Source organism: Carassius auratus, chromosome 42, assembly GCF_003368295.1.
Source record: "Carassius auratus strain Wakin chromosome 42, ASM336829v1, whole genome shotgun sequence".
Classification (NCBI taxonomy): Eukaryota; Metazoa; Chordata; class Actinopteri; order Cypriniformes; family Cyprinidae; genus Carassius; species Carassius auratus.
The window spans coordinates 8,892,509-8,911,394 of record NC_039284.1 but is presented as its reverse complement, the minus strand read 5'-3'; the positions used below and the strand labels follow the sequence as shown (position 1 = coordinate 8,911,394).

The 18,886-nt window shown below is 39.0% G+C and overlaps 3 protein-coding genes across 7 annotated transcripts; 1 reads left to right on the top strand and 2 right to left on the bottom strand.

Moving 5' to 3' along the window:
• Nucleotides 1-233: 233 nt before the first annotated feature.
• LOC113060560 (pancreatic alpha-amylase-like) lies at nt 234-5,694 on the bottom strand. Of its 4 annotated transcripts, none has more exons than XM_026229575.1 (11): nt 5,480-5,694; nt 3,677-3,849; nt 3,382-3,528; nt 3,065-3,262; nt 2,755-2,985; nt 2,546-2,679; nt 2,227-2,349; nt 2,065-2,164; nt 775-896; nt 559-684; nt 234-470 (listed from the first exon to the last, which is right to left on the bottom strand). In XM_026229575.1, exons 1-11 carry the CDS (start codon nt 5,583-5,585, stop codon nt 281-283), a joined length of 1,650 nt encoding a protein of 549 aa, XP_026085360.1. In that variant the 5' UTR covers nt 5,586-5,694; the 3' UTR covers nt 234-280. The 4 variants fall into 4 exon arrangements, with proteins under 4 accessions (XP_026085360.1, XP_026085361.1, XP_026085362.1 ...); XM_026229576.1 differs by lacking the exon at nt 5,480-5,694 and adding an exon at nt 4,824-4,863; XM_026229577.1 differs by having other exon boundaries at nt 235-470; nt 5,409-5,538.
• Nucleotides 5,502-13,539, top strand: LOC113060563 (activator of 90 kDa heat shock protein ATPase homolog 1-like). Its single transcript, XM_026229582.1, has 9 exons — nt 5,502-5,694; nt 8,032-8,222; nt 8,342-8,424; nt 10,275-10,392; nt 10,493-10,581; nt 11,505-11,630; nt 11,777-11,878; nt 12,004-12,055; nt 12,450-13,539. Exons 1-9 carry the CDS (start codon nt 5,615-5,617, stop codon nt 12,620-12,622), a joined length of 1,014 nt encoding a protein of 337 aa, XP_026085367.1. The 5' UTR covers nt 5,502-5,614; the 3' UTR covers nt 12,623-13,539.
• Nucleotides 12,674-15,703, bottom strand: LOC113060566 (dr1-associated corepressor). Of its 2 annotated transcripts, none has more exons than XM_026229586.1 (7): nt 15,570-15,703; nt 15,393-15,465; nt 14,850-14,943; nt 14,648-14,761; nt 14,447-14,549; nt 14,306-14,363; nt 12,674-14,204 (listed from the first exon to the last, which is right to left on the bottom strand). In XM_026229586.1, exons 1-6 carry the CDS (start codon nt 15,609-15,611, stop codon nt 14,322-14,324), a joined length of 468 nt encoding a protein of 155 aa, XP_026085371.1. In that variant the 5' UTR covers nt 15,612-15,703; the 3' UTR covers nt 12,674-14,204; nt 14,306-14,321. The 2 variants fall into 2 exon arrangements, with proteins under 2 accessions (XP_026085371.1, XP_026085372.1); XM_026229587.1 differs by having other exon boundaries at nt 12,674-14,010.
• Between the last annotated feature and the right edge of the window lie 3,183 nt (nt 15,704-18,886).

Sequence of the window (18,886 nt, the reverse complement as noted above, 5' to 3'; positions counted from 1 at the left end):
TTCTGTGAAACTTCTTATTTTGGACATACTTTCAAGACGTTGTGCCAAATCCCGATGCACAAACCACATAAAGAAAATAATTCCGCAAATAACTGCAGGTGCAGGTTTCAAACTGAGATGGCGACAAAGACGCAAAACTTGTCCACTGAATCAGGAGACTATGGTTCTGTGTACAACACTGGCTGTGGGTTTTTTCATGATGTGATCGTAAACAAAAGCTTGACAACCACACTGTTAAGTTAAGTGATCCTGCTTTATTATAATATTATTCTCACTGAATCTACAGTCTGGAGTCAGCATGAATGGCGATGAATGGATCCTCGTCTGTGTTGCTGATGCTGAAGGTGGCGTGTCCATCAGCATCCACTGACACCTCTTTCCCTGTGCAACTGCCCGCACTTTTATCTCCAGAGATCACGTCACAGTATGTACCCTTGGGCAGGCCAGTGTTCAGCGTCACATTCAGAGCCCTGGCATATTAGTCAAATTCAGTTAATGATGGCTAATTTACATTATAACATGTGCATTATTCATGGATTAGAGTTGTAAATTTCTCACCAATCATCATTGTTGATGACAATGAATCCTTTGCTGCCGCGGCTGAAGGCGATCTGATTATTACCGTTGTCCCACCAGTTGGAGAGAGGCTGGCCATTGACAACATTACGGTAAATCACCATATTCCTGTGGTGGGGAATAGAGCAAGAGAATTGCTGGGATTTGACACCGACTAAAGAAAGATGTGTCCAGCAGACCTTGAAAACTCACTCCTACCTGATTTGACGCCATCTGTGCTCACATATCCACTTGTCCCCACAGGTGGAGTCTGGGTTGATGGGGACTGGTTTAGTGGATCCATTGGCATTGCTTGGGGGGCCCATCCAGTCATTCTGATCCTGTGTGTTTATTTGAGCAAAACATTATTTGTTCAGGTTTTCTGAACATTTAGCACACTCATAACTTCAGGAAAATGTGCTTGTCTTTATTCCAATAGTGCATGACTGCAGAAAAAATAATATTGAACATTGATAAAGCAACACATTTTGTTGGATAGTTTGTTTTGTTAAAAAAAAAATTAATCAAATGAAAAGACACGCTGGCTCTAAACGATAAAATGAAATCACTATCCTTTAAAATTCATATATGGATCGTGTATAAATGTTAAATTTAATTTAGGGCTGGTAAACAATAATTTTTTTAATCGAATTAATTACATGATGTGGTTAATGAATCAAATTAATCATTAAGTCATTGTTGTGTAAAGCATCAAACAGGCATTTCAAAAAGTAGGTTCAGCAAGAAATATTTATTTTGATCAAATTTATTACATATAGCCTACTCTTTTGGACCATGTGAATAAATGATTGGTTGAACTATAACTTCTGAATCGCTCTCGCAGTTCTTTGATGTCAAACACCGATCGGTCTGTGGTTCAACGCACCAAATGGTTCACCAAATTTGTTCAAAATGTGAATTAAAAAATGAAATATCGCTGTGGGTTGCTCAGAGATGAACAGTCACTGCTTTATCTTTATCTTCTGGTTGGCAAAATTGAGCAAAACAGATTTCAGACTTCAGATGCTCAGCGGTCTCTGATCGTCATTGACTCATTCTCCTTTTCATGGCTGGTCATAGATTTTAAATAGCAGACAGATCTGGACTGTTCGAGCACATTCACAATGTGTCTACACCACAACCACGCTGTTGTAGCACATGCAGAATGTGACCTGCCATTGTCTTGACAATATCCATGGTCTTTCCATGAAAGAGGTCATCTTTTTTTCAGACATCTGAGATGATCTCGGGCCCAGAGGACCCCGTGGCCTCACTGCATAGAACTGATGTATAGCTTTCATCTAGAGTAACAGAGATTCGGGTTGCATTTGTTGATGCAATTATTGTGCCTTTAGCGCCAACAATAGGGGTGTATTTGACCCCAAATACCAAAAATGTACATATTCTTAAGTTTGTATTATTAATATTAAACTGTTGATTTAATTACCTTGAACAAAACAAAGCTTAAAATGTTTTAAAAGTAATTATTAAAAAAGGAAAAGCATTTACCTTTCCATTCACAAAATGTCGATCCCAAAGGTAGCTAGACATGACTCTGGTCACACCGTATGGATGAGCCAACATGAGCCCTGTAGCGATCTTGTAAAGCCTGCAAAGTTCACAATGTAAAACACCATTCACAGTAGGAATAGTCAAAGTAAAATATTTTACCTAGAGTCCCAGAATGTGAGAACAGAAGCTCCACCAGCGCCGTGTCCTCTCTGATTATCATGATTGTCCACAAACACCACAGCTCTATCAGAAGGCATGAAAGCCCAGCCCTCTCCCCAAGTCCTAAAACAATACACCTTTTACAACCCTTTCAGTAACCTAATTGAACATGATTTTAGGCCCAAGTGACACTTCGTTATTGATAATATCCAATCAACTACACCAAGTACAAAAGTGTAGATTAGCTTAACTTAAAAACAATCTTTGCAATACTATTGACCATTTATACAAAAATATATGACCGCTCAATGCTGCATACTTGAGATAGCTTAGCTTTTCTTTGTTCCATTTACGGACGACTGTGCCCAGTTTCGTACTGTATTTGAACTCTGTCACTCTTCCAAGTTCAAAATATTCACTGGCTTTAATGGATTCCCCACCCAAGTCGATCACCTGAAAAAAGGGCATTCGTGTTAATGCTTTCAACAAACATTTTAGGTAACTCTTGTCTTGTCAGGAAGGTGATACCTCTTGATAAATGAAGGGCTTGGTGCCAGGAGAAAACCAAGTGGTATTGAGGGTCTTGAGTCTGCTGTAGATGTTAGAAAGGTCACCGGGCCACATGTGCTTACAAGCATCGACTCTGAATCCAGCCACACCCAGGTCAATCAGTTTGTTCAGATATTCAGCTACCTTCCCTCTAACATAGTCTTTCTCCAGCGCCAAATCCAGGAGACTCACCAAGCGACAGTCCCTGACCTGTCAACATGAAATCAACAAGATGGTGTCAACAACAAGACCAAGGCCAGGTGTTAAAAGCACGGCTGCAAACAAGAACCTGGAAAATCTCATTGTAGTTTTCAATCTCTTCATTGGTGGTTTTGCATTTGTCATCATTGAAGTCCCACGATGAGTAGGGAACAGAAGGGAAGTCCTTCTTGTTGGCGTTGAAGTATGTCCCACAGCTGGAGTGAGTGCCCTCTCCACCAGAGGCTCCACACATGTGATTAATCACTGCATCCACATATATGTTCACCTACAGGAAGGAAAAGTAGCACACAGGAGATGCTCCATAATTATTAAGCCACTTCATTTTTAATGTCATCATTTGGCTTTCGTTAAGGTACAATACTATTAGCCTTAGTTTTGCATCACCCCAACATTATTACAGCGTGTGACCATGTCCTTCAGCTCTTCCTCAGTTCCTGATCTGGAGCACAGGTTGTAGCTGATCGGTTGATACCTCTGCCACCAAGGATGCCAAGGATTGGACACAACAATACTCTCACTGGGAGGAGAGATCTATAAAATCAGACACCTGTTATTTTCATAATTCAAAACCTTCTGTACATATCTAATCTGAAAACTCCAAACTTTACATTAATCATCCTCGTACTTAAAAATAGTGCAGGCGAATTTGTGCTGGAATCAATAAGCATTGGAAACATACCTGAACTCCTCCGTAGCCGTTTGGTGCCAGGTATCTCTCACATTCTTCTGCTATATCTGCCCACCGCCACTCAAACAGATGAACAATAGAGGTCCTGTTATGTTTCGTGTTTGGGTTGTGCTGGGCAAGACACAGTCCAACCAGTGCAGCCACAATCAGGAGCTTCATTGTACCTTTGTCCAAATGAAAAGAGTTTAGGGTGAGTGATCTCAGTGTCATAGACACCATCCAATGCATGCTGAAAAGCCATCTACAGATCATCTACAGAGACTACATTGCATGGGAAGTGTTGTTGTTTGTGCAGTGCTTGAACCAACAGGCAATCTTGAACTGACTCACAATGTTCAAATTGTAATGCATTGGTAATTATTAATTTTTGTAAATGTTAAAGGCAAATGTGTACTAAATGAGCATGTAATGTCTTTTGTTTCTCTAAAACACAAACACACACACACACACACACACACACAGAGAGAGAGAGAAACTTCACATGATAAATAATGTAAATTTTATTTGAAATGTACTTCCTTCAAAAATAAGATTAAATTATTGCTGAAGAATCTCTTCTATTCAAAATCTTGTTACACAGAAACTGACGTGATTTCCACTAGCTGTTGTTTATTTTTGTTTCGCAATATTAGTAGTTCTTGTCCTTGGCATTTCTGAAATTTGGCCAAACTGTCATCTATAAAACTGTGTGCTGCCAATAACAGTTTACTGCCAGAACTGTACTAGTAGTAACAAATCAATAATAATAAAAAAAACTTTCTGTCTGTGCTGAATTCACTTGAAATCAATTTTTTTATTCCAAAGTGCCATTTGTCCTTGCCCACAATAAAGTTAATATTTAAATTAAATGTTAAAGAAGGTATTAACAGGAATCGACCGGTTTTTCATTTATTTATTGATGAATTAAGCTAATTTCAGTGTGCTCGTGTGGTAATGCAGTTAATGTTTTTGCATTTTCATGTCACCATTCATTGCATAAGAACGAGTCTCTAGTACGACTGCATTAATATAAGTGATTTTAGACAATCTGACTGCCACATAATACATGAATTTTTTATGGCAATTTTGAAATAAAAAGTGAAAAAAAAAAAAAAAACTGTTAGTATAATATCAACAAATAGAATTACATTTAGCCTACTTAGTGATGATGGGAGACGAACCATTTCGAAGCTGGAAACACCACGCGCTGGTGACGCCTGCTGGTCAAAACCTTGTAAATGCAGCAAACGCATGCCAAACCATGACAGCTTCTTACAAAACCAATGCAAATGCTTTGTTGAAAGTATAATATATTAAAAGCAATCAAAATAATAAAATATGATTTTGTATGATGTGCCCCTTTAAATAGGCTTATCATCAATTTACAAGTGCTTGTTTTGTTTGTTTTATGGAGCGCTTGTTTAAAACAGGCCAGTAAGGAGACTATTGACTACTACTAATTCTGTTATTACACAAATGTCTTGTTAAAAATGTCTACAAATTGATAAAGCTGATCCGAGATCAGATCCGCTGGGTAGTTACGAAGCAGTTATGACGTAACGAAGCCTCGTTTGACGTTTACTGAAATGACGTGACTTTGGCATTTTGATACGCGCTCCGTTTCGAAACAAATGATTCGCTAAGGTTTCATAGCTTCACGAAGCAGTGTTTCAAAAGCGACCATCACTACATTTACCACCCATTTCTCTAATAAGGAGCCACACAGAATCGCCTGGTATCTCACGTGTAACAAGCTCGTGCGGAATCTTCTCCAACGGCTCGTGTCTCACACGGAGAGCTCAGCGCGCGACTCACTTCCGTTTCCAGTAATTTCCACGGGCAACGAAACCAGAGGCAGCAGTCGAGAGGCTTCCAGAAGCGAGAGCTCACTCGAGGCGGCAGAACCCACGGCTTCGTTCATTTTCAGCAGAATATCTGTATTAAATCATCATGGCGAAGTGGGGAGAAGGAGACCCTCGCTGGATCGTGGAGGAGAGAGCGGATGCTACAAACGTCAACAACTGGCACTGGTGAGATTCACCGGCTCATCACTCTCTCACTCGACACATCGTGATGCTAACATGCTACAGCACACCCGCCTCTGACCCGAGCTGTCCTCTTTCAACCAGCTGTCGACCGGAGAAAATAAGAGCTAGGACTAACATTACAGACAGCTCGCTGCAACCGAGACAGCTAACGTTAAAGTTGTTGTTGTTTTGGTGGTTGGTCTGTTTTATATCTATAGAGTAAAATGCTGATGTCTGGCTAGTGGTCTGTTAGCGTCGTCGCAAGTTTATTCATGCGACTGTTTCTATCACTTGACGGAAGTCTGGGTTTTGTTCGTTTATTAACTCACTTGGGCTGTCAGCTGTCGTCGTCGGACAGTTGACATCATTTCCGCTCGTTCTGTCTCGGCTTCAGCAGCATGGACATTGAATACTGCCGATAAAGAGTTCATCTGCTTTCTTAGAGCAAGTCACATGTTGGTTTATTGTGTTGTCGAGGATTTTGAAGGTAATTATATCAGGTGAATCTGAAGGTTCATGGGGAAGCTGAAGCATTTAAACTATTATGTGTTTGCTCGGCAGCATCTCCATCCAAAATTAAATGTGTTTTAGAGTTGTCAAATACTACAGGATCTAGTTTAAACCATGACCAGCAAGACAGTCACACAAATCTATGGTTTGTCAGTTTTTAGGGTTCACGTCATGTAAAAGCTTTTTCTTTACTAAATGTCATGAACAAGGTGTTCCTCATTTAAACCGTTTTGCAAATGAACTGCGTTGAAATCGCAGGACATTTCAGTTCAGTTCAATTTTATTTATATAGCACATTAAAAAACAACCATGGTTGACCAAAGTGCTTAACAATGTCCAAAAAGTCACACACAAATAAGAAAAATACAGTAAAAACATCACATTGTCTCAACTCAGCTCGAAATATAAGCCAAGGAATACAGGTGTGTCTTACGTAATGACTTAAAAATTCCAACAGTCTGAGCAGTTCTTATGTGTACAGGTAAACTATTCCACAAATTAGGTGCCACCACTGAAAAAGCTCGGTCACCTTTATTTTTCAACCTAGTTCTTGGTACATTGATGAACACCTGATTGGACGACCTCAGTGTTTTAACAGGAGCGTGGACATGTAAATGCTCTGATAAATACACAGGCGACAAACCATTTAAAATCTCAGAGACAAACTAAAATCTTGAAATCAATCCTGAAGCGGACAGGAAGCCAGTGTAGTGCAGCTAAGACAGGGGTAATGTGCTCATACTTTTTAATCCCAGTTAAAAGCAGAGCTGCTGCATTTTGGACTAACTGTGATTGTTGAAGAGATGACTGAACCAAACCAACATATAAAGAGTTACAGTAGTCTAGTCTACATGTTATAAAAGCATGAATTACACTTTCAAACTTTTTACGTGCCAGTCTCAAATGAAAGAAACTGGCTTTTACAACAGAATTAATCTGTTTTTTAAATTTAAAAGCACTGTCAAAAATCACACCAAGATTCTTGGTAAATGGACGAACATATAAACCTAAATTACCAAGAGCATCTACACAAGCACTTAAATCCCCAGGACGACCAAACACAACCATCTCAGTCTTATTTTCATTAAGACAAAGTTCTGATCCAGCCATATTTTTTAATCTCTCAGGCAATTAAGTAATGACAGAAATGATGCTTTGTCATTTGTTTTGACAGGCAAATAAATTTGTACATTATCTGCATAACAGTGGAAGGTGATATTGTGCTTTCTAAAAATATACCCCAAGGGGAGCATATACAAAGAAAACAACATAGGGCCCAATACTGACCCTTGGGGGACGCCACAAAAAAGAGGGGCAGCAGATGACGAAAATTCACCAAGGTGAACCGAAAAATGTATATCTGTCAAATATGATTGAAACCATTTAAGGGCTATTAAACATTTGTTTTCTTGAAGACATTTGGATAGTAATTATTGCCTAATAATTTAGTCTGTTCTGTCTAAGGAATGATGCCTGACAAATAGAAATCTAAATCTTCTATCTGTATAGAACTTTTTTATTGTTTATACAGTTTACATTGTTGCATTGTCACAAAAGTTCAAATACATTTATGCTGCTTTTCAAATCTTGACAATTTACAGGAGCATCTCAAAAAATTAGAATGTCGTGGAAAAGTTTATTTATTTATTTCAGTAATTCAGCTCAAATTGTGAAACTCGTGTATTAAATAAATTCAGTGCACACAGACTGAAGTAGTTTAAATCTTTGGTTCTTTTAATTTTGGCTCACATTTAACAAAAACCCACCAATTCACCATATTTCACCAAATTACAAAATCAATATCAATGCATATATGCCTTGGTTTATTAGGACCGAGAGGGACGCCACAAACTGGTCATCAGAGAAGCTGAAGGAGCTGCTCATGGGGTTGTGGGTGGAGGGTGAAGAAGGCAAGTGTGAGATCACAGAGGTCAGCAAGGTGGAGGGAGAAGCATCCATCAATAACCGCAAAGGGAAGCTTATATTCTTCTATGAGTGGGATCTGAAGGCCGACTGGAGAGGTGAGGAAAATTATTTGGATCAGGGAATGAATATGGCCAATTAATTATGTAACTAAATCAGTTATTTAGCTTTGGTGTGACTTAACTATTTGCACGATTGTGGCTGTCTGTTTGTATAGGGACATCAAAATCAGGAATCCAATACAAGGGGAATATTGAAGTTCCAAACCTTTCAGATGAAAATGACATGGACGACCTTGATGTAAGTTACACAACTAATTTATATATTTTTACAAGCTGTGGCATCAGCAGACTCGAGGCTTTACAGAAGATTACTACTCTGCAGTGTATATTGTCACTTCATTTAAACACTATAGTATTGGAGAACCTAAAGCAGTGTTTCTTATTTTAATTCATTTGATCTCTTAACTGCTATTACTGAATATTGAATCCTGGAAATATGAGGAAGCATCATTTTAAAAGTGTGATTCCTGGACCTGGAAAATTAATGTTTTATCTTTCAACTTTACATCTTGAGCATTGTTATAACTAGAGTTGTTCCGATTCCGATACTAGTATCGGAAATATCTCCGATACCACAAAAAATTCTGGCATCGGCATCGGCGAGTACATGAACCCATATACCGATCTGATACCATTTTCAATTACAAGACCTAGTTATGACTACTAGCTTTGCCTAACCACTGCACGGATCTTCTTCGCTGCTCAGAATGCATTGCAAACACAGGAAGTTGTGCTGTGTTGCCACAAGCAACCCCTGTTTAGAGCAGCGAAGAAGAAATGTAAAGTGCGTTAGCAGCACTGATCTATATATGACTGGATCGCTCATCGCATTCTAACCTGCCAGCAGACAGTGATGCATCTTCTATATTATAGATCAGTGGTTAGCAGTATGTCTCTGTAGTACCGGTAGTTACGGACTCCCGAGTATATTTGGTACTCGCTGTGTTCAGTCGCTTCCGTGTTAGTCAAAGTGCAGGGCTCCAGATGGTAGCCGAATATATACTAGTGTCTGTGAATATTAAACTGCAAAATACTATTTAAACATTACTCCTGTAAATTCTACACCTCTGTGGGTGACGGGTGCAGATGCGCAGGAGCTCGCTGTTTTGTAGTCTCTGCTGTGTTTCACCATGTGAGGACACGAACGCATAAACCGTCAATTCATGAGAATTTACCGTTTCATTTGAGAATACTGTCATATCATAAACACACACACTCAGAGATCTTCATGGCAGCCCATTAAAATAAATGTTTGGTTTAACATGAGTAAATTGACAATATATTAAGCTACTGTTGTAGCCTACAGTAGATTTAGCTATGTCTCTATGTAGTAATAATAATACGTCTCTATTAATAATAATAATTATGCCTAGACGGTTGCTTGTTTTTTTTACTTGTTTTGTTGTAAAGAGAATATCTGATTAATATATTATTTATTATATTCCTAGTCTTATTCGTTGCAGTTTTTTATACAGTTATATTGTAAAACTAAAATACCTTTTTTAGTTTGCGGTGTTAGATTTTTGGCTGCATTTGAAGTTCTTTTTTGCTTAAGAAAATAAATAATACTGTCAAATTCATGTCAGATAATAAAAATACTGTAATGAATACAGTAGTTCACCATGTATTTGTTCATGTTTTATTAAGGGATCAGTCTGAAGCACACCATAAAATAATTCTAGCAATTTACACAGGGCTAGTAGTATATACAGCTTTATATACAAATACACACCCAGGTATCGGATCAGTACTCGGTATCGGCCGATACCCTGAGCCCAGGTATCAGAATCGGTATCGGGAAGAGAAAAAGGGTATCGGAACATCTCTAGTTATAACGAATATACATGTTATACATAGAATATACAATATACATAGAAATCATGAATATTTTTCTTTAAATCCTTTTCTGGTAAATCACAAACAACTGGAAAAGTCATGGGGCCTTGGGGTCAAAAAGGTTAAGAACCATTGATCTAAACAGCATCTGGAACAAAAGTGATTTGTTTGTTAGATGTGATTAGTTCAAGAGCCATGCGGAGTGAGTATATCTACTATGTAATATCTACTGTTTTTTGTGGACATTCACAGATCAGTGTAAGTCTTTGTAAAGATGAGCCTGAGACAGCGCTGCTTTCTCTGATGAGGAGTGAGGGAGTCAAAAAAATACGTACGGCGCTAGCCAGCTACGTGGACTTCCTTAAAACAGGTAAATCTTACTTCGCCATGCATAAGAGTTGTAGAAGCATTGCTGCTACTGCATTGTCTGTTGGATGTGGATTGTTATAATCTGTTGTTATGTGTTGTAGAGTTCACACAGGGCATGATCCTGCCAACAGCCAATGGTGTGACGCAACAGCAGACGGCCCAGGCAACAACAAAGTCAAACGTAACCAAGGTGAGCCTCAAATTGTACTTCTAAATGTTACTATGAATCAATCGTGATCCCAAAGATATATTTGAACACTTGCGCCACATAGATAAGTTTGTTTTAAATACATTATCAAAGCTTAAAGCATCTGCAAACAAGTGGTGATTCTAGTTTGCTCTAATTTTGAACATTAAATCTATTGTCATCATTACCAATGCTGTCTTTGTACCGTCTTTCATTAAAATAAATGGCATTTGCTTTGATATTTGGTTATATTCTGTTGTATAACCCAGTGTGAAAATGTATTAAATCATTTATACATCCTTAAGTGTCCAGATATGTTTCAGAGCCACTGTTTTTTTTTGTCATTGGTAACGTTTGAAACAATCACTAATCATTTGTTGGAAAAGTGTGTGAACATTTTTGACTGGTGGGATTTCTTCAGTCATCAAAATTCTTATATATCTCAGACCAGCTATTTTAAACTCTGTTTCAACACATTCTAGGGTTACTATTAAGCATAAAAACCCTTATACAACAGTGATTGAAAAACTGAAATAAAAGCTGAATGATGCTAAATAAAGCCATCAACGTACTTCAAAATTGTTACTTTATTGTAACATATTTAATAAATTGTTTTAATAGTGCTACCAGTATTACAACATCAATATTGCAACTATGTAATTTTTCCGAAACCTGTCGAAGTACCAGCACAATAACACGCTCTGCAAAATATCCTCTAGTTATCGTTATCGACAAAATTATAGAAAATATTGAGATCATTTTTTGACATTATCACACACCCTTAACAGCAACTGACAAATGAGCTACTCTGCAAGTAACAAGTAGTTTTATTTTTAACAACAGATGGCAATAGAGAGACCAAAGTCCTGCAGGTCAGCATCAGTTCAAACTTATCATTTGTTTGTGGTGTTTTTTTTTTTTTTCAGATTGGCTCATGTAGCGCTGCTCCTCCTCCTAACACAGGGGTAAAAATCCCCACCTGCAAGTTCTCAATAAAAGACACCTTCCTCACCTCACCAGAAGACCTTTACAGGGTCTTTCTCAATCAGGACGTGAGTCTTCTTGCTGCTGACAACCCATTATTTGTTAACTACTTATCTTAACTTAACTTATCTGTTAACTTAATTATTTAATGAGCAGATCATTTCTCATTAGTGGTTACATTTGTTTGAGAGGGATGACAAATTGTGTGTTACAGATGGTGCAGGCTTTCACACGCAGCAGTGCTGTGGTTGAGGCTGAAAAGGGTGGAAAGTTTCGCCTTCTGGACGGAAACGTGAACGGAGAGTTCCAGGAGCTGGTGAGATTTTGGTTTCAAATCATATAAAGCATGATGACAGGAGACACTGTCCTTTAAATAAACAGCTCAGCTAAAATACGTACGTGAGTTATGAATTGATTTTTGAAACTGGGTTGGTTTGACAGGTTCCTGAGCAGAAGATAGTCATGAAATGGAGGTTCAACTCATGGCCTTGTGGTAAGAGAAAACCAAATTGGCTCAAACTGCCGACAGCTGACAGTCCACACTGACATTCGACAAGTTTTACGACCAGATACATTTGTTCAGACAAGTTTAGCCAGTGTCCGTTATATATCTACATTGTCTGCTATAGAAATGATGTAAGCTCAAAAACATAAAATTGTACTGACCCCAAACTTTGAATTCTAGTTCAATATATGGCGGAAGATCACTGTGGTTTAAAAAAAATTCAGATAATAATTTTTGCATGTCCCATTTTTTATATATATATATATATATATATATATATATTTACAAGCTCTCTTTTTGTGACCGCTGACTTTGAGAAACATCTAGCCGATTGTCTCTGCTCATTGTTTCCCTCACTGTCTGTCCTTTCTTTTTATTTCAGAGCACTATGCAGCTGTGACATTGACTTTCACAGACAAGGGTAATGAGACGGAGTTGAAGATCGAGTGTCGGGCGGTTCCTGAGAATGAAGAGGAACGAACACGAGACGGCTGGCAGAGGTACTACTGCCACGCCATTAAACAGACTTTTGGCTACGGCGCACGACTCTGCTGAGCCCAGGACGAAGCGGCCTCCACTTTTGTTTGTTTTATTGTTTTTATTTTCGTTCATTTTGCTCCACCTCCAGGACAGGGGATCCGAATGCGACTCTACTGAACAGCAGGCATCACACTGCTCCATTATCACGTTCCTTTATTTGGAAGATTTTGATGTTTACAGTAAATAAAAAAAGATTGAACCATGAGAAAAGTAAGATGGAAAGATGAGTGGTCATATGAAATATGTTTATGTGTGTAATATAGTGTACTTATTTCAGCATGGTAACTATCTGACGGCACTCCTGTCCTGTTCTGTGAAAGGGTCACAGGGTTGAGCGGTGCCTTTTATGCTTCAGGTGGTTTCTAATAAGTTAAGAGCCTTTTCTCAGAGTTGACAAAACTTCGGATCTTCTTGAAAATGGTTTGGAGAAAGAACAATAAAGATATATTTCGGACCAATTAATTAATGTTTCTGATGGAAATAATCATTCATGTACATTTTTGTCACCACATCTAATAGTATTTTGAACATATGTGATTTTTACTCATTGCCATTCACCAAAGCGAATACAAGCTGCAGGAAGCCTGTTTCTTTTGTCTCGGACAGACTGTATTAAAAAGAAAATCATGTGGAATGCACAGCTGGTCATTTTTAGATCACTGCTTTTCTATTCGCTTTGTTTTACTGTACTTCAGCCGTTATGGGGTTTGCCTGGTATTAGCTGCTGAAATGTTTGAAATGCCTGAAAAGGGAAGCACAGACCAATTTTAAGTCACTCAGTAACAGAGGAAACCGTTGTTTGTATTGTCCCAAAATACAATCCCAAAAAAGGTTTGAGTTTTATTTATTTTGTTGTATATTTTTTTGCATCACACTTTGTCACCAGACAAAGAGCATCATTTACTTAAAATAAAAGTACCTTTGAAACATCATCCTCGGTTTGTTTTATTCAGCCATTATTTTGCATTACCCTATAATAGATGCTTGGTTATTTTAAACATTTTTACTACATCTTGTATCACGGTAGTAAGGTTAGGAGTAGAAAATGCATATTTATACAATATTATGTAATACTGACATCTTAAAATATACCAAATGATCTTGTCATACAATATGCAGCTTAAAGAACCCTGTAATCTACTGTGAATGATAATAATAACAAAACCTGTGACCTGCATTTAAAGATGACACACACAAAAAAAAAACTATTTACATTTAACCATAACTAATATATAATCACATCTTAGAAAATCATGTTAGATTACAAACAGACAGTTCAATCTACAGTTTTAATTATGAATCCAACTGAAAGAAAATTAGTGGAGCTGCTCAAAATCACAAAATCTCTAATATAATAAACAAATGATATTCTTCTTTATCGGATTTTAAAACTCCCTGGAAAACTAGAAAACAAAAATGATATAATTAATTTCATGGTCAATCTTAATACCACAACAGAGCAATTTCCCAAATTAAAAGTCAAATATATCAGATGCTAAGAATAACAATAACACCCAACACACACACACAAAAAAAATGTTGGGTCTTCACAAACAATACTGCAGTTTTCAGCGAGAGATTGTTCGATCTTGTCAAACTTCAATAAGAATAAAAGGAAAACAATTAAATTCAAAGAATACTCGATTGATGTAGATAATACGTTAGTTTTACACAGGAATAAATCCGCAGAGATCTCACCTTTTCCAATGCCTGGTCAAGGTGAATGAGTTTCCAAGCAGATGAACAGCTCAGACTCCTGAGAAAGAAACAACATCAACAATATTGTCAGGATTAGAAAATACAAATAGCTCTGTGTCAGTGAAATCTTCAGTAACTTACACTGGATGAATCGCTGTTGATGACCACATCATTGGTGGCTTTCTGAGGCGGCTCCTCTCTCTCCGGGGACCTGGCTTTGATAGACACACTTTGCCACCGTTTCCTAAAAGAAGGTCATTTCATTACAATCATTCCTTGTATGGAAAAAAAATAAAACCCTATTTGCAGTGCACCTGTGCATTTTGATCAATTATACTGTACCTGTGTGACTGCCATTTCCCCTTAGTTTTGCACTCTGATGTTGACGCAGTGGAGGCCTGATCTGCCAAATCCTTCAGGAAGTCAAACAGCTTCTCTGAATGAATGCACTGTTTCCTACAAAGACCACAGAAATAGATGAACAGGACGCAAACTCACATAACTCACGCTGGACAATGCACAGGAATAGTGTTTGGAAGCTCACATGTGATTGATGGACATCACCCTGCTGTTCCTGGATTGGGTTATTTTACAGGTCATGGTGAGGAGGGATCTGAGGAATATCTCTAAAGCTTTAGCTAACACTGCAGTTCAGGAAGATAACAGCAGTGTAAAGTACTAAATTAATACTTTTTTCAATATGATGGATGGATAGATAGATAAGGTTGAATTAAGGTTAAACTAAGCAATGTGATTGGTCCTTGGGATGCTATTTCACTGATTTCAACCAATCACCTCGCTCTGTAGATATGAACTAAGGAATCGTTAGAACAAAAGAATCGAAGAGTCGAGGAAACGACTCTTTTGAAATCGACTTCTCTCTTCTATTTAAATATTATAAATATAATGTTTTAATGCTAAAATCTATATATGTTGATGATCCTGGTGGTGCAAAAACAGGCTAGACATTTTATAATGAAGCCCCGAGGGACTTGTTGACACGCTTCATAAGAATCGACTCCTAAATGACTCTTGACTACACATGACTCTCCCCCAGCCTTTACCACTGAGTGTTTTGAAAGGATACATATGATGACTGGCACAGCTGTAGCGATTCGTCCAACCTCTGTATCCTTCTGCATAATTTTCTTGACGCGTCCCTGGCCATAAGGCGAAAAGGAGGGTGTCAGTGACGCTCATTTGAGCAGCAGGGTCGGAGCTTCACACAATGTTCATTTAACTACGAAAACGAAGAAATACTCACGGGTGGAAAGCGAACATTATATTTTCTCTTCTGTCCGGGCATTTTGAACTCTCATATAAGCGTATTCGGCTTACATTTTTAATCATTTTACAGTTTAGAGTGCGGAGCGCCATTTGTTTACTTTTCACAGGAAGTATTGAATGAGAAATGAATGGGGAAGGAGCGAACGTGGGGTCGAGCTCCACAAAGGTTACGCCCCTGTCACGTGCGGCGTGAAATTTGTAAACATTCCACTTCCATTTTTCATCCACGTGTTCATTTTATTACTGAATTGCCGATCTGATGAATCTGACCTTAAATGTAGTCTGGATGCTTAATTCTCACTTCAAATGCATGCATATCATCAGTAAAGTATCAAGCGCCTCTGTATCAGGGGTTCCCTTATAGAGTTGGTCTCTCAACATCATGTATGGGTGGAAACCCTTTCTCTCCGAGATGCTGAAGCCTGACTGAATCACTCTGTTGCTCTGCTATAGCCAACAGTAGTGTTTGAGCATTAGCCTGATTTTGGCCTCAGCCGCTATATGTGATGTTGGGTGCCAGTTTACCTCAGAATCGTTCTCCTTCACTTAGAGATGCTGTTTTCAAGAAGCCTCTTATCATTCACTGTCGAAGGTACGCTCTTCTGTGGAAGGTGTCTAGATTCCCATCCCCTGAAGAGTTCTAGTGAGTATAATATCTTCATATTGTATTGATAAGCTGTCCGTTGACTGCTTCACCTTTGCCACTAAGGCATGGCAGCTTGGGACAGAAATTTAGGTGATGGGTTTGCAACGTCTCAATTCCTGCGTCCCCCTTGTTCACCTAAACCTCCGGTGTCTCCTTCAGAATGAATATTCACTGGCTTTCTTTCTGCCACAGAGGCAGTGCTACCTGAGTTTATCTACCCTCCAGTATGCAAGGCACTAAGGACTTTGGTAGCAAGCCGTACGGGTCAGGTTTCTCAAAGCAGCGCCAGCTTTGTGCAGAGCATGGAGGGGGTTCCAATCGCTCACTAATTCGCAGGATATCAGAAGCCCCTTGCCTTTGTGCAGTTGCCAAGCATGTACAGAACACAGAAGTCCCAATCACTTACTTATTTACTCAACAGCAGGAGCCCCTTGCCTCAAAGCAATGGTGCAGAGTTCAAAAGCCGTGTGCAGAGTTCAGGAAATTGTAGTTGCTCACTCGTCAAAGATGTCAATGGGAAGAAGGTTAACTTTCCAACATGACAATAAATCAAAGCACACAGTGCTTGAAGGAGAAAAGGGTGAATATCCTTGCATGGCTTATTCAGAGCCCAGACTTAAACTCCACTAAAAATCTGTCCACAGACGGTCAGCATCAAATTTAACTGAACTTGATGAATGGGCAAAAAAAGCAAAGTTAGTGAAAGTGATATATCCCTACAGAGAGGCTGTTCAACAAAATACTGACACAAAGAGGATATACTTTTTCCAACTCCAACTGATTTTTTTTTCTCTCACAGGATTGGTGTTATTTCTTAAAGGGGTGGGGGGGGGGGGTTCTTTTCTATACCCACTGATTCTTGCAATGGTCTGATCAACCCTGAACACTTTCGCAAGGTTGACTGGATATCAAGTCAAGCAGAGCTTTATTGTCATTGAGCTACATGTGTGGACATAAAGTGAAACAAAATGTCGTACCTCACAGGACCACGGTGCTACATAAATACAGACATACAACAATTAAATAAAACAGTATAAACCTTTACACAACTAACCTACTGACAGATTTGGACTATAAATATACTATATATATATATATATATATATATATATATATATATATATATATATATATATATATATATAAATGTTTATCTATAAATAAACTAAAAGAATACAAACTGTACGAATGCTTCACATAAATACTGTACCTATACACAACTAACCCACTGATTGATTTTGACTATGTATATACTATATACAAATGTTTACCTATACATAGACTAAAAAATATAGACTATATGAATGCTTCACATAATACTGTACACATGCAAAGAGAAACAAAGTCAAGCAGCTGGCTGGGGAACAGTGCAAGATGATTTATAGTGCATGAGCATGAAACATTCACATATTACTGAGTCTTTTTGGGATTGTGTACACACAAACGTGTGTGTGAAAAGTATCTAGTGCACATAGAGTAGAGTGTGTGTGTGCGTTGTGTGGGGTTTCAGAGGAGGGTGGGTGATTTGAGTTCAGGGCTCTCACAGCCTGAGGGAAAAGCTGTTGAGCAGTCTGACAGATCGGGCTCTGATGCTCCTGTACTGTCTTCCTGATGGTAGGAGCTGGAAGAGACTGTGGGAGGGATGGGTGATGGTCATGATACTGTTGGCTTTGATGAATCATCGTGTGAGGAAAATGTCCAGGATGGAGGGGAGAGGGGCACCGATGATCTTTGCAGCTGTGATCACTGTCCTCTGGAGGGTCTTGTGGTCTGCTGCACTACAGTTCCTGTACCAGACAGTGATGCAGCTGTTCAGCACGCTCTCAGTGGTTCATCTGTAGAAAGTGGTGCGGATGGGTGGAGGGAGAAAGTGTAGGTGCTGTTGTGCCTTCTTGGAGAGTGACATTGTGTTGGTGGTCCAGGTGAGATCCTCTGTGATGTGCACCCACAGGAATTTAGTGCTGCTGACTCTCCACAGTCGAGCGGTCGATGGTCAGTGGAGTTTCTCCTTAAGTCCATTACAACCTTCATTGTCTTCTCCACATTGAGGGACAGATTGTTAGTGCCACACCATTCAGCCTGCTGTCCCACTTCCTCTCTCTAGTGCGTTTCATGTTGTACGAGGTGTTGTGGCCGACACGGACTGACTTGAGGTCTTCCAGTTAGAAAGTCCAGGATCCAGTTACAGAGGGAATTGTTAAGGCCCAGCAGGTTTAGATTCTTAATGAGCTAATGTGGGATTGTTGTGTTGAATGCTGAGCTGAAGTCGAGGAACATCATTCTAACACAGGAGTCTTTATTTTCTAGGTGGGTAAGAGCCAGGTGGAGGGTGGAGGAAACTGCATCTGTAGATCGGTTTGGATGATATGCAAACTGGAGCGGATGGAGTGTGTTGGGGAGGCTTGTTTTAATGTTGTGCATGACTAAACTCTCAAAGCACTTCATCATGATTGGAGTCAGTGCTATGGGTCGGTACTCGTTTAGACAGGACACAGGTTTTTGGTAACGTTATGATTGCTTTGGTTCTGAAACATGCAGGGATGACTTCCTGGCTCAGCGAGGTGTTGAAGATATCTGTTAGGTCTTTCAGTACACGTCCAGGTATGTCGTCAGGACCCGCAGCCTTGCATGGGTTAATCCTAGATAGG